At 37.6% G+C, this 15,159-nt stretch overlaps 1 protein-coding gene across 2 annotated transcripts; it reads right to left on the minus strand.

The window, feature by feature from the left end:
• Positions 1-6,141: 6,141 nt before the first annotated feature.
• LOC135583164 (nuclear transcription factor Y subunit A-7-like) lies at positions 6,142-14,400 on the minus strand. Of its 2 annotated transcripts, none has more exons than XM_065158578.1 (6): positions 14,248-14,400; positions 11,686-11,914; positions 9,188-9,336; positions 8,316-8,387; positions 7,989-8,153; positions 6,142-6,736 (listed from the first exon to the last, which is right to left on the minus strand). In XM_065158578.1, the coding sequence occupies exons 2-6, from the start codon at positions 11,711-11,713 to the stop codon at positions 6,446-6,448; spliced, it is 705 nt and encodes a 234-aa protein (XP_065014650.1). In that variant the 5' UTR covers positions 11,714-11,914; positions 14,248-14,400; the 3' UTR covers positions 6,142-6,445. The 2 variants fall into 2 exon arrangements, with proteins under 2 accessions (XP_065014650.1, XP_065014651.1); XM_065158579.1 differs by lacking the exon at positions 14,248-14,400 and adding an exon at positions 13,784-13,803.
• Between the last annotated feature and the right edge of the window lie 759 nt (positions 14,401-15,159).

Below are 15,159 nucleotides of genomic sequence, written 5' to 3' on the forward strand. Positions count from 1 at the left end.
CTAAACCTTGTGCTGTCAAAATTATACATGAGAGATCAAGACACAGACAACAGATTTTACTCTCTTCATTTTTTGGATAGAAAGGATGAAAGTTGAGGTAGTGCCAATATCATTTATGTTTTTAAAATCTTCATAAGGTTGCCATTGTTGATTTGAAGACACATATTTCTCTGTCACAAAATTTCACAAACAAAATTAATTTATAAAAGGTCACCAGACTTGTTTCTGAGCCAAAGAACTGAAAGGGAAAAAAAAGAAGAAGAAAGTATTCTTGTCTGATATCAAAACATGAAACTTTGGGATTATGAATTCCACTGAATCTATAGTAGCAGGATTCATATCCTTATATTTGATCTGCATTTTTGTTTGAGTGGTTTCCAAGCAGGGGATTGATTTATCAGGCAAAGCAATTATAGATAGCAAGTACTATATGTAAGATGGCCATCACTTGCACCACAGAATAATGGCATGCAGTCACTCTTAATCCACCATCTCTGTGATGTCACATATGCCACTGTTTCATCTGTGTTATGGCACAGCTCATCATCTCCACAATGGTGATAGCATGGGGATCAAATTATAAATTTGGGCACAACATATTTCATTCATGGAATCTTTGATGATTCATTCATGATCTTGAAGAAGGCTCACTCAAGCAACCTGGCTCACACTCTTCTTTGTCATGACTGAAGTAAAGATCTAATGCTCACCGATGCTAGTGATCTGTGATGTCCAATCCAGAACAAATAAGAAAACAGCAATCCATGTAGATGAATCATTATCATTTACATCAAGCAGCCCTTTTGCATCTCCTTCCTTCTTCTGTTGGTTCAGCAATAGACATCTTCTTCATGGCGGCATGTGCAGTGAATGTTTGTTGTATCATTAATCGCCATGCAGGAATAATCATATGTTTGAAGCTTGTCTATCATGGATAGCATCAGTATGTGCTTGCATCATGAGTTTGAGACTCTTCCCTTTTCTTGCAATGTGAATCGTTTTGAATGGTGTAGGTACAAGGAACATGAACTGTGCTTGAAGAATTCGATTGGGAGAATATGAGAGGGTGGATATGTTCCACACGATTAACCATTTAAAATTTCATCCTAATCTATATGTACGAAAACTTGACCTATGATCAATCAACTTCAGCTGCCAGATTGTAGTAATGTCTAGTTATCATGCCAATGCCTGTGTTGATCTTCCTAATAATTTGGGATGAGAGAACCATTAGAAGGATGAACTAAATGTTCAATCTCTGAGGCCTTCTCCTCAAAAACTCAAAAAGAACAATGAGAAGCTTCATTATTGCTTCACTTTCTGCATGAGTTGTTTTGCCACCTCCCCTCTGTTATGGCAGCTATCAGCAAATGTTACAACCATGCATGAAATGGTCCTGAAATATATCTTCCCATCACACAATTAGTATGTAGGTGATGTTGCATGCACCAATGCAAAAATAATAATAATAATAATAATAATAATAATACACAAAAAACTTTGCTGTATATAGTTTGTAGATGAATCAATCAAAGCCTATAGTTGTCCACCTGAACATCCATCCATTACAAGTGCTGGTTCATAGAGCAAATAGTGTCACAAGTTGAATGTTCTTGATGAACTAACCTAAAACTAAAACCACTCTGTCAGACTATTTGAGATGAAGAGTTGTACTGATGCACATTGTTTTGTGTTTCCAATCTACTGCATTTCATGCAGGACTGTTGCAAACAATCTTATGCAATTTTTTTGCAGGGGGGGCTTGATTAAGCTGGCATGGTTGGACCAAATATCCATGTTCCATAGAAGCTGTTCTTGCCACTTTACCACTAGAATAATTAGTGGGTCCTTGAAATAGGTTGATTGGTGCACAAAGAATTGGTAGTATAGTTGGAGCTAGGGTTAGGAGACAACTCATGATAGAGCCTTTTTTGCAGACTCTACATCACATCTTTATGGTTCTAAAAACCAGTCAAAAATTTCTCCATCAGTGTATTATATCGATATATACATCATCAATCATGTTGATTGAGTCATCAGTTCAAATGATAATTATAAGAGCTGGAAATGAGATCATACATTGCTACAAGTCCATGGATATGTGTTTTCTGAATTGTTGCAAGCTCATAACAGCTCACACAGAAGAAAAGGCATGAGCACAACTCAATCTTGGATGATATCGGAGTGGATGCTGATGGATGTCTTGGTTTTCCAATAATTTCTGAGTTACAAGTCAAGTCTCGAAACATATACTGGTTTGAAGTCCAAGAGAAGATCTCACTTAGATCATACTAAGATTCTTCTTAGTTACATGTTCTGCTTGTATGTTTCTTAACCCTAACAACACATACAGGCAAAGAAGTAGTAATAAGAAACCAAAATGCTTTCGAGTCCAAGAGAAGGGTCTCACTCAATTCATGCGAATGGAAGAACACATTCCAAAGCAGTAGCTAATATGACAGTGTGGATCAAATTTGAGCCAGTAATGTGCTTTCAAATCCTTAACCCTAAACCCTTGGATCCTTAAAAGCCACTTTGGTGTCATGACCTGAGTTATACAATCATCAAACACACTCACAGTCACCTGCATTTATATATTCCTTTTTGCTTGGTGACAGCATATATATATATATATATATATAGAGAGAGAGAGAGAGAGAGAGAGAGTTGGCCACACACTTGCCTTCACTCCCAAGCTTGTCATTAGCTTTACTCACAAAAGAGAAAGGATGTAAGAAAAGCTATTGGAGAGCAAAAGCGCAGAGAATTTATATGTTGCAAGGGTTGACATGCATGAACAGTAACCTTTGATCATCCATCTACTCTTGTTAGACATGATCAATTACAGAAGCAAACAACGACAACAAGAAGAACGGCAGCAATTAATGGGTGATGATGGGTGGTGGGAGAGTCAATGGGCATGGAAACTCGCATAGGGTTGTCTTCCTGTCTACCTTCCGCCATGATGAGGGCTGATGCCACTTTTCTCATGCCTCCCCTTCCTTGTCTCCCCTCCACCTTTTCCTTCACAAAAAGAGAAGAGCAGTAAATGGGGGGATGACCCCCTCTGCCTTTGCGGTGCAGTTAATAAAGCATGCATGCTCCGAGATCCATTGCGAGATCTTTGCAGATTAGCAAGTGTGGAGGTCCAGTCCCTTTCACAGCCCCCTCTCTCTCTCGTTAAGGAGGGTCATGGGGTCCAGAACCGCCCATACGGGTGGTGGCGGTGGTGGTGGACGCCCACAGCCGAGCGCCGCGCGCGCGTGTTCTTCGGCATGCATGCTTTCTGCCTTTGCGTGCTTCCCACACCTCACACATCTGTGTTGTTTCTCCGTTGATTTTAACTGCAGATGCAAGTGCTACTTCTCTTCTCCATAAACCTTCGAAGGATGATAGTGATCATGGATGGAAGACGTCAATCGAGCTTTGCATGGAACTAGGAACCATGATTAAGAGTCATGGAGTACTGTTTACTGCATGCATGGATTCATGATTAGAGATCCAACAAGAGTGCTGCTGATAATGACTTCAGGATTTTGATGCATTCAAGTCCTCTCTCCGTCTCTCTCATCCTCGCACAGATTAACACCAATCAGCTGGGTGATGTAATACTTTGCTAGTTGGCAAAGATCGAGAGTAAGGATATGAAAGCGATAGCTATCACAAAGGACATGGCAGTACAACTGATAGCTTGGGCAACAAGAGACTGGGATGCAAGGAAGAGAGGAGGAGGAATAATGTGGGGATGTCCCCCCCACCCCCCACCCCACACCTTTGAAGAAGTGCCACTCCCTTTAATTATAGGGGGTTGCATCAGATTATTATAGAGTCAAATCAGTTGGAGTTCAATGCAAAACGAGCTCCCAACATGTGGACAGCCACTGGTAATCATGTTTGTCTCATGTTGTGAGCCACAAGGCTTGGGAGAAGAACCATCTTTAAGCAGAGAACAGCTAAACAGATGTTTGTGATGATGCCCGTTCGTTTCCGAACAAGGTGATCACTGCAGATTGAGGATTAAGCTTGGTATGCATGGTTTGCTTGCGCGACCAATGACAAGTCCATTTCTTGGCGAGCGCATGAGCAGAAGATGTTGTTTGGGTTCATCGGAGAGAGATCATTGCTCAGCTTTGTCCCACAGCAAACTGGCTCAACAGGAACAACGATGTCAATGTCAAATGGTGGTGGGCTAGTTATATGTGTTTTGGGTCCTTGCACCGTAAAAAGTTATATTGACATCTCTATTTACGAAAATGAAATATATAGATTTATTTATCATAATAGCATCACGTTTGCCAACAAAAATATAAAAATAAAAATAAAAATAAAAAGATAATTTTAACGTTCAGTGATGGACGGTGGCACTACTGGCGTCAATGCCAATGCAATTGCTTGACTACCTCCAACGAAGATAAGGTTCACTCTCACTACGAAGCCACCCGCCTCCACAAGAAGTGTGTTGTCAACCTCATCGTCGCTCATCTCGTGTTACTCTACATCTGCATCAATGCTAAGGTAATTGCATCGACATTAACGTAGATAGTGGTGGCCATCATGATGTCTATGACAATAATGGTGACCACCTCGCTGTTGACCCATTGGATGGATCCCAACCTTAACCCCTCCCCCTTTACATCTACGTCGGCATTAACATGATTGTCAAACAGTGAAAAAGGGCTACTCGATATTTGCATCGATACTTGTATAGATGCCAAGTGACTCTTTTGCCGCTCGACAACTGTATTGACACTGATACATATACAAAGTGAGAGGGGTCGAGACAAGGATTCGCCTGATGAGTCAATGACGAGACGGCTACCATCTTCGCCATAGACGCTGCGACGACCACCACCATTTTTGTCGATGGCGACATAGATGTAAAGCGATGCAGGGCAAAGCAACGATGAGGTCGACAGCGTGCTCCTCGTCGAGGCGGGTGGCATCATGATGAGGCGGGTGACGTCACGATGAGGCCGCTAGGCAACTATGTCGACATCGACACCAACGACATCATCATCCGTCACCACCGACGTCACGATGTCGTCCAGTCCATTGGTCACGGTCGTCTATTCTCTCTTTCCTGATCGACGGAGTGCAGATCAGAATGGTGTGTGATGCTCCTCTCTCTCAGGCCCAACAGGCAGGCCGATGCATTTGCACGTTTCATGGACTTGGCGACAACATCGATCTGTGTGTGCATAACAGCAGCACCTATAAACTGTACAATATTATGTATCAGAAGGACATCGATAAGGGCACCTTTCTTTAGATAAATAATATAAACAGTAGATGCAAATTCATAAGAGCGCCTCGCTTTAGGTAAATAGAAGCATACCAGAAGAGGAGGGAGTCCCATAGCCAGAAACCTGTCCTCTACATAATCTTATGAGATTCATGTTATATGACCACTGGCACTATGATTCCAAAAGGATGCCTACAAATCTGAATCATTTGCCTAAGGATTTTATCATAACCCAAGAGATTAGAATTGATAAGGGCTTGTTCACCAGCTTCCGACTTGATTTGTGCTTTATCCAACATGATATTAGAGAAAAAGCAAGAAAATTTAGTTGGATGTAAGTAGAGAATTGATTGGAGGCTGAATGATCATTGTGATTATTGAAAAGGACTTGTACCAATCATACATGATATTACAAAACTAGTAAGTTCTCTCTTATTCAAAGAACATTATTTAAAAAAAAATCCCAAAACACTCATAAAATTTAGCCATGAAACCCATCCGATTCCCAACCATTTCCAAGCCCAATCTGATTAAGATCCGCAAAAAAAAAAAAAAATTCACCTAGGCTCAAGTCTTGACATGGAAGAAAATGGAGCTTGGCAGAGGGAAAGAGAATACCAGACAGGGCATTCCAAGGCATCATATGAAAGTTGCAACAGGTTTCTCAACAATCTACAACAATATGTACCTTGTAGAGGCCACTAAAATACATCGTCGTCCTCCGGTCCGTAGTTCTTAAAAGCATACTCTGTAAGATGACCATAATTATTCTATAGATTACGGATCAAATCATGTCCAACGATCAGGCATTGCATCCTTCTCCGTAATGGATAAAGGATTCCCCTTTATTTTTTGTTCTATTTATCTTCCATCACACAAACATTAACTCCTATAGTCTCTGCAAGAACAACATTCATAGAGAGAATCAAAATTATCAGATGTTCTCTCACCAAACATTTGCTTTTATCAAGAACCTACCAAAAAACACCCGAGGAAGTAGAATCTTTACATGATCCCATGACGTTCCTAACTTACATCATCAAACTCTCCTAAGAGCACACCGATCACCAAAGCTACAGTTCAGATTAATTAAAGCTCTTGCGGTTTGACTCTACACCTACGCTGGCTGGTAATCCTGGAAGATACTGTACAGAAACACTGTCCTTACCAACATTCAGCAAATCTGGTCTCTGAACAAGTAAATTAGGGCGTTGGCTTTGATTCAATGTCCAGTGGTGTCTTTTCACAAACTAGAACCCTGGTCGATTCTGCTCTATTGCCGGAGAGCTTAGTAGTATTCTCCTGGTTAATGGGACACTTACCGGAACCTGGAATGTCAGAAGATTGGGCCTTGTCATTTGCGGCAATCTCGTTCAATTGATTTCCTTTGGACTCATTCTGTTGGTTTGCTTCTAACTTCGAATTAAGAAATCTACCTCCACATCCTCTAGCTCTTCTCAAAGCATGCAAGTGACGAGATTCATGCAGATAGGGCTGTAGAGTCAGCATGGTATACCATGGTTATAAAATATATTTGCAGTTAGTAACGAAAATATATTCAAGAAACAACATCATTTTAAGCACGGATATGTCCATATTTGTGCAAGCACAAACAATTTAATGACTAATGAATGTTAGGTTTGTTCACTAATCATAATGAAAAGGCAAGTACAGTAATGTCCCAAATAAACCAGGCAGGATGAGATACAAATGATATCAACATAATTTGTCTTGTTGCCCTCACCTTGAAGGTTAAGGAATCTAGAAACTTCTGAGTTCAGTCTATTAACTACACCACAACTCCTGAGAAAAGATTCAAGGTATTAATGTCTTCTACTGGGCAGGTGTCTCACAGAGACATCAAGACTGCATGTGAGGTCACTCATTCGGCAAACAAGACAAAACCAAAGAAAATTCTGATGATACAAAGTTTGTATGCTGGCAGCATACCAACTTGTTTGGAAATTTCTTTGATGTAATACAAAAAAAAGTGGGCTTTCTAATTAATTGGAGAGGTTAAATATGGTGTTTTGATGTGATACAAAAAAGTGTCCACCCATAGAGTGTTTTGATTTCCATCAGAAGACCTATATTATTCCAAAGATATACATGCATTCCAACCTTTTATATAAACAAGTTAAAAACTCAAGCATGAAAAATTTTTGAACCTATATTATTCGTATTGACTATTGTTTTAGGGTAAATTTGTCCAGACCAATGGTAAAAGAAAATATATGATCAATCAAATATGGAAACTCAGAGACCCTGATCATTTGACTATATTATCTAGCATGTTGACAAACAATTTTATGAACATTTTAAAAGACAACACTTAAATGCTATAGAATATCATTAAAATGAATCGAATCCTAATAACATAAAGTGGTGATTTTTAAGAAAATTGAAAGACATAATAACTCCATGGTCATAGGTAGCTCAAGGAAGTCAGTGGGTGCCCAAACGCTCGTGGAGGCACCTAGGTGAGGTGAGACAAGGCTTGAGTGCCCGATAAGTGGGCTGGGTGGGCGACTTCAACCGGGCATGCCCCAGGTGCTGGGTAGGCCAGGCACCCACTTGATTTAACTCAAGCTAGGTCGAGCCTGAGTCGAGCCAATTTGGTTTAATTTCCAAGCAGAAATAGGTGAATGATTAGTTTATTCAGCCCACCAGAAAACAAAATCTATGCTAACTAAACAATACACTCCAAGTTACCTAGCAAGGCATAGTACATTCAGAAGCTACGCACCTTACGAAGTTTTGCTAACTTATTTTCTGATTCAGCTTTTGCTCGAGACTGTCGACGCCTTAATATACCATGATACTGTTTTGCATTAACATAAACAGGTTCTTCAACTGCATCAGTTGGCAATGGCACCCCAGAATGATTCACTCCAATTAGTTGTGGATGAATCTAAAAATAATTGAAAATTTTCAAGGTAAGAAAATAAAAGATAATCAACAAAATATTACACCATACTGAGATGAAGATATAGGCACCGGTTAGCTCCTTGCCATCAGTGTTTGATATTCAAATAACAGAAAAGCATGTATGTTTAACTAGGATAAAATGTACCACATGTTGTCCACCATAAGCTGCAAAAATACCACCATAGTAAGGATCCACATATGGGTAAGGTGTTGGAGCCTGCCATGGAAGATTTTTAAAGAAACATTTAGCCAAGCCAGTTCAGCACCATGTGATTTTGAATTCAATTCATAGTGTTCCCACCACTAACAAAGCATAGAAGTTAGGCAAAAATTGCCTTGAATTGAAGTATATTAATGTATTCTACCCTGGAAAAGGTCACCGTCCAAAGCTTGTCTACCTAATCCACTGACCAGCATCAACAGACTCAAGACCACTTTATTGCTAATTTAATTGGTCAGCAAACTGTCTATAACTTAGCTAACAGTTATAATACTCTAGGGCTTCCCACATAATATACGTTATTTTCCTGCCTGTCACCCGAGTAGATGTATGTACATGATATAACAAAGAAGATACCTCACCAGGAAGACTAGACAGCTTCTGAATTTTGAACTTAAAAAATGCAAGATTCACCTTATACTTTGTTTACTTACATCAATTGGCTAACCGACTCTAGATAAAAATTCCTAGGTTAAGTTAGAGTTGGTAGTCTTGATTTTTTTTGTCAGAAGCATAAGAATGGGGTCCAAAATCATGACCTGCAAAATTCTGGCTCATGTTTTATGACTTCAAATATAAACATAAATAATAAATAGCTTCTTTACATGAAAGACGAAACATAACCTAATAATTAATTTAGACCTGTGTAAGATGCAGAAGCAATAAGGTCATGAACCTGGTGTCAAACTTTTTGAGATAATAGAAGGAAAAATAACAGGTTCTTCATGGCACATGACCATACACAAATGATGGGACCAAGATAATTTGCACAAGATTACAGTTTCAAGAACATTTACCATAGTCTGTCCCACTTCGAACTGACCAGCGGGCATCATGTACCCAAGTAAAGGTGTTGCTATGCCAGACTGCAAGCTTGCAGCGCCATAGGGCTGCTGTTGGTTCTCAGTTTGTTCCTGCTCATGCTGTTCATCAGGTTCACTGTTATCTGGAAAACATAGGACCATAAAACAAACATATAAAGCCAACTAGATGTCAAACCCAGAAAAGAGTTAGTTGAGGTAAACGTTAAAAAAAGAACAAATCTAAGTATCTAACAACCAATGTAGCAGAAAATGAGGATAGATTAAATAAGTAACAAAGCAAAATTTCAACAACTTGAAGATCTCTTCATCAGTTAAAAAGACACGAGAAAAACCAGAACTTAATAGCCTAGATGAGCCAGCCCTAATGTTCATAGGACCCCATAGTGCTAAGGCCCATCAGTTCCCGATATCCCGACCAAGTTAGAAGATGATCAAAATTTAATTGAACCAAGTTCAAGAACTTACTAAATCCTAACTAGCCTTCCTAGCTAACAAGGAATACAAGTCCTACTTGAACTAGGATTATCATTGTATTGTCAAATTTTGGAAGGCCTTCAATTTCGAATAATATCGTCCGATATGGGCGGTACGTACCAGTCCATCAGTAGACCGATACACAGACCGCCTGTTACCGGTATATATATATATATATATATATATATATATATATATATATATATCTAAAAGATTTTGGCGACGTCGCCGAGCCGGTGGGGAGAAGAGAGAGGCGACGTCACCGAATTTTTATTTTATTATATATATATATATATATATATATATATATACCGAACGGTATACCGCTCGGTATATAGTACCGTACCGTACCAAGCGAATGTCGAAACTCTGGTACGGTACAATATTTCAATCCTTGACCTACAAAGTCTTATCTAGTCTCAAGTTAAAGTATAAGATCCTAAAATGGGTATGATATAGTTTAGAGCAGTTATTTTCTTGTGTTCTGGAAGTTCTAGAGTCCTGTTTGAAAAAAAGATATTGTATAAGCTTCCCTTACATGCATGTAAACTCTAGTTATTATTAAGTCGCTGTTTAGAAACAAGAGATAGAAAGGATTAAAGCCTATACATAAAGGTGTTCTAATCATTGTTTTATCAAATCTACTCCCTGTATATTTTATCTCGATCCTTCTATTCTCATCTTCTCTCTCCTCTATTCTCTTAGAGGTGTCCTGCCCTTGAAAAAAGTAAGTTCTTGGCAATAAATTCCAATCATATCTTGCCAATGGTTGATGACAATTCAACTTACAAGAAAGAGTAATAAAGTGAAACAAATAATGACTAATTGTGGTAATAGATGAGAATGTCAATCATAATGTCACATGAATCCTTTAGCTCCTCAAACTTTTCAACAGCTTAAAAATGAGTTCCAAATAGAACAATCAAAGGCTGCAAACTAATAATAGCTTTTTCAGCACATAAACTATATTAAAGTCAAATTGACACAAATCCTCACAAACCATAATTATAAATCTCCATTCCAAGTGACTTTAAGAGTCTGATAATAGTTTTGCCAATCGGCTGGATCAATACAATACAGGTATTACCGGCCAGTATACCAACTGTGCTGCCTGGTATTTACTGGAAAAATAGAAAGAAAAAAAAAAGTACAATCAGAACTTGAAGTCTTGGTTACCACAACTAAGACAGACTTAGCTTTCGATGTTACAATAATCCATAAATTAGCCCAAGATAGAAATCCTAGAATTGTCAAAACTTAAAACAAATATATTTTTTTACTATTTACATATCAAGCAATCCCTTAAAGATTCCCTACGGTGCATGTTAGTGAATACCAAAGCCCATTCAACAACATGAGGACCACCAAAGCTAACTAAATTTGTTGAGATTGTCAGGAAGGTTTCAACCAGTAGAAAATAAAATTGAACAAAATTACATAACTGAAAACGTATTAGGATCCATTAAGCATTTATACTGACGGAACTTAAATATGGATAATCTTGCTAATCTCAAATCTTTTAAAATGTTAACCGATCTTTGAAGAAAGAAAACAAAATATTTAAGTAACACAAAGCATAGATTACTGATTAATATCTTTCACTTCCTATTTCTTTTCCTTATGCTATTCTCACAAAAAATCCTTTGTTCCTCCCAAACTCATCCAATATCGGATTTGATACCAAAGTTTGCACAATATCAAAGCTTTCAACCTGCATCAAATTTGGTGTCAGAGCTTTTACACTACTTCACTAAGCACCAATTCAGTTATGACAACCTAGAAACCCAAAATCTGCTCAGTTCCCAACTATAAAACAAGATCCTTTTTGACCACTTACACATTGAATAGCTTAGTATAAAAGTTGCAATACTAGAAGTATCAAATCATGGTTTCTATGCGTCAGCAACTACAAGTTGTTTGCACTTAATAGAAATTTACCAATATGCATAACATTTAATATATAAAAACAAATATCAATAATGGAAAGAGATAATTACCAGATAAGCTTTGAACTGAAGAAGTCATGATTTGTGCAAGTCTTCTCAGTTGGCAATTGGAACTAAAGAAAGGTTAAATCCAAAGCCACTCTCAAAATGAAGAGTAAGCAAGCATGCTCATGACACCAGCGACTATTATGTTTGTCCAAACTCAAAAATAACCTTCCCTTGCAGGTTCCCAACAGAGAGCATGAAATGTTTATGTCATATGATCTTGAAAACTTCAGTCCTGAAATGCCAACCACAAATGGCTGATCACAATTGCAAACTCAATAAGCAAAAACAAGAAAAATAAAGAACATTGAAAACCACAACTATAGTGAGGGTTATATTATTAGAAATTTAAAGTATAAATTTTTTAATCACAATACGTAGTCAACATCAGCGATGGCAGATCAGATAAAATAAAATGAGTTCACAAGTATCAAATATCAAGTATTGACTCAGCAATTGGTATTCAAAGAAACGAAAAGGAGCAAAAAAAGAAAGTTAGAGAAATCCAATAATTTATATTTGCATAAAATGAGATAAATTAGTGGAGAAATTACAAAGCTTTAAAAAAATATAGGGTTGTTTGTGTTTATGGAATTCTGCTGGGATTTTTCTGTATATCCAAACAACCAACAATGAGAGTGCAAATTATTTCAAACACAAATTTGTTTGTCTTCTTTCACATTCACTCCATGGATATGACAGAGGTCTCAATTTTCCCACTATCATTACTAACAACAAATATGCTCAAAGGAAAAGAATATCCTACTGATAATCCATGTTGTACTGCTTTTTCCCCATATAATAACATCATATAGTTTACCATGACCAGAAGTAAAAATGTAATCTTATGCTATATGATACAGAAAATTTATATATTAGATTTATTTTAAATCTAAAATCCAATCATAAGCAATTCTCAACAGTCACTGATTAAAAAGCAGCAACAAAAACAACCACAAAAAACAAGGTTCAAGATGTCTAAATCATGAAGTAAAATATCGCTACAAAAGTTAAACAGCCCCGCAAGTGGAAAACTACTGTACATTTCTTTCCATATTATTCCTCTGTATCTTCAATAAAAAGGTAGAAAGAAAGATGCCCTAAATAAGTTAGGCAAGGCTCAGATCTAAACAAAGGATACAGTCTCAAGTTAGTTCCCTTAATGTGGCACTCGACTGTGTGTTAATGGACATATAGAAACAAAGATAGCCAAAATACTAGATCTTTCAAGATGAGAAAAGTAAATAACTTTTTTACAATGCACCACATTAAGGAGAATATAAATGAACTTATCCAGGTTGAAATTAGTTAATAGTGCAAGGCAATCATTGTGATTGAAGATATAGATTGTCCAGTAACAAATGTAGCATAAAGTTGACATCAAGTTGAACTCATGAAATATGGCAACAAAGCTGAAATTAGAGAAACAATATTTAGATAAGATAAAAAGCAAAATGAAATTCATAACTCGATCAAAAAGGCCACCCAGAAATGAAGAGCAGTGGGAAGGTAATCAACGTAAGATCTCGATCTCACAAGTCAATAAACCAGCCCGGCCAAGTACCGGTTCTGAACCATACAGCTTGATACCATTACAGTAGCATATAGTTTATTTTCTTGGTGTTTTATTCAACTAAACAGGTGGTATAGTTCAGCATACCACCTGTTATACTGCTACTGCACCCTTCTGATAGACACGGAAACTGTAGGGATATTTTGAAATCAAAGATCAAATGGCTGCAATCAAGACTTGATGAAAAGACTAAGAGAAGGTTATCGATATACTCTTTAATAAGTGAATGTGTGTGTAAAGAATATGGAACCAAGAAGGAACGAAAACAACCAATGACCAAAAAATGGCCTTTCAAAAGGAGCAATTCTCCATTTCAAAAAATTGGAATTTAAAAAAAAATTGCACTTTCCGAATTGGTGTAACAGAACAAAGAAACGAGAATTCACCATGAAGAGGGAATTGGGAAATCAGGCTTACTGTCTAAAACAGCAATTTAGGAGCTCGCAACAATGAACAAGATCGCTATCTGGAGAAATGCATCCTAATCGTGTAACAGAGAATGGAGGACATTCCAAGTGAACGTTCAATTACCAAGATTACAGTAGCATCCTCGCAAACAAAGTGAACATTCTCGAATGAATTCTCGATATCAGCCTTTCTACTAAATAATATTCCACGGAAAGCAATACTTGCGAGAGAGGACCTGACAGAAAGTTTCAACTTGGCCTTCCAACGCAATACCAAGAAACCCTAACGCACACAAAATACAAACAAACAAACTCCAATATCACCCAAATAGGGAAATCTACACGAGAACCACGAACCCGAAACACGTCTACATCAACAAGAAAACAAAACCCAGAAGCCCTAGGATAATTCGGGACCAACAATTCGGCAGTTATGTTTTCCTAGGGAGCCGTCGCGAATCAAACCGACGCGGAAAAGACGTAAACAACAGCGACGGCGCTCAAGAAACAAGATCGGAGGAGAGAATTAGGGAACCCTAGATCCGAAAGGTATCGATTTGATTGCGAATTTCCTCGTTTGTCGCATACCTATATCGCTTGTCCTCGTCGCGCGCGCCAAGGTATGGAAAGGGTTTGAGAACTTCGAGAACGATTCCTCCTCTCTCTATCTCAGCAAAGAAGTACGCCGCCTCACGCCATTTTATCCACCTCGATTTCGTGTTGATGACAAAAAGAGAAGCGTGTGCATATATATATATATATATATAAAATAATTTTTATCGGCTCAACTTAAAGAAAATTCTCAAATAACATCGTTTCCACATGAAATGATTATTTTACCTCTGACTTCATTAAAATCACGATCGACTCCTTGTTCTTGTGTTACCTTCGTCAGACTCAAGATCGAGCATCATATGCGTGAAAGCGAAAAGATCACTATGACGCTTTTGTAGTTGACCGTTTGTGAAGTATTTATGCTTACGACTATGCACATAGGCTTAGAATCAAACCAATCAAGAATTGAATCAGTACTATGGCAGAAAAGAATCGAATTAGAATTGGGTTTGAGATTCTACATTTGTAATATAAAACTTCAAATTAAATTACCATTCGATTCTAAATAAATCAGAAAAAAAAAAACATGAACGATCCAATGTCCCTCCAAATGACAAATCTTTCCCTTATAATTTAGAAATTGACTAATTGGATGCATTTAAAAACTTAAAAATTATTGATTGATGAGTTTATTGTGCTAAGTGATGATGATTTATTGATTGATGAATTTATTGTGCTAATGCAGCATAAGATGATATCATAAAGCTGTAGACAATTAAAACCACCATTCACAACTGAGAAATGGAACACAAATCTCCTTATAAATTACAGGATCATTCATCAGAGAAATTAATCTGTTTAATTAACATACTATTAAGTTACATATATGATGCTTTTACACAATTCAAACCTAAGACATCAATGTTGCAACAATGCACAAACCAA

The sequence above is a fragment of the Musa acuminata genome, chromosome BXJ3-7 (genome assembly GCF_036884655.1).
Source record: "Musa acuminata AAA Group cultivar baxijiao chromosome BXJ3-7, Cavendish_Baxijiao_AAA, whole genome shotgun sequence".
Classification (NCBI taxonomy): Eukaryota; Viridiplantae; Streptophyta; class Magnoliopsida; order Zingiberales; family Musaceae; genus Musa; species Musa acuminata.

Coding starts and splice junctions, on each gene's coding strand:
- LOC135583164 (XM_065158578.1), bottom strand. CDS start 11,713: ATGACTTCTTCAGTTCAAAGCTTATCTG. Junction 8,388..9,187: donor TCGAAGTGGGACAGACTATG/GTAAATGTTCTT, acceptor CTTCCATGGCAG/GCTCCAACACCTTACCCATA. Junction 8,154..8,315: donor CTTATGGTGGACAACATGTG/GTACATTTTATC, acceptor AATTATTTTTAG/ATTCATCCACAACTAATTGG.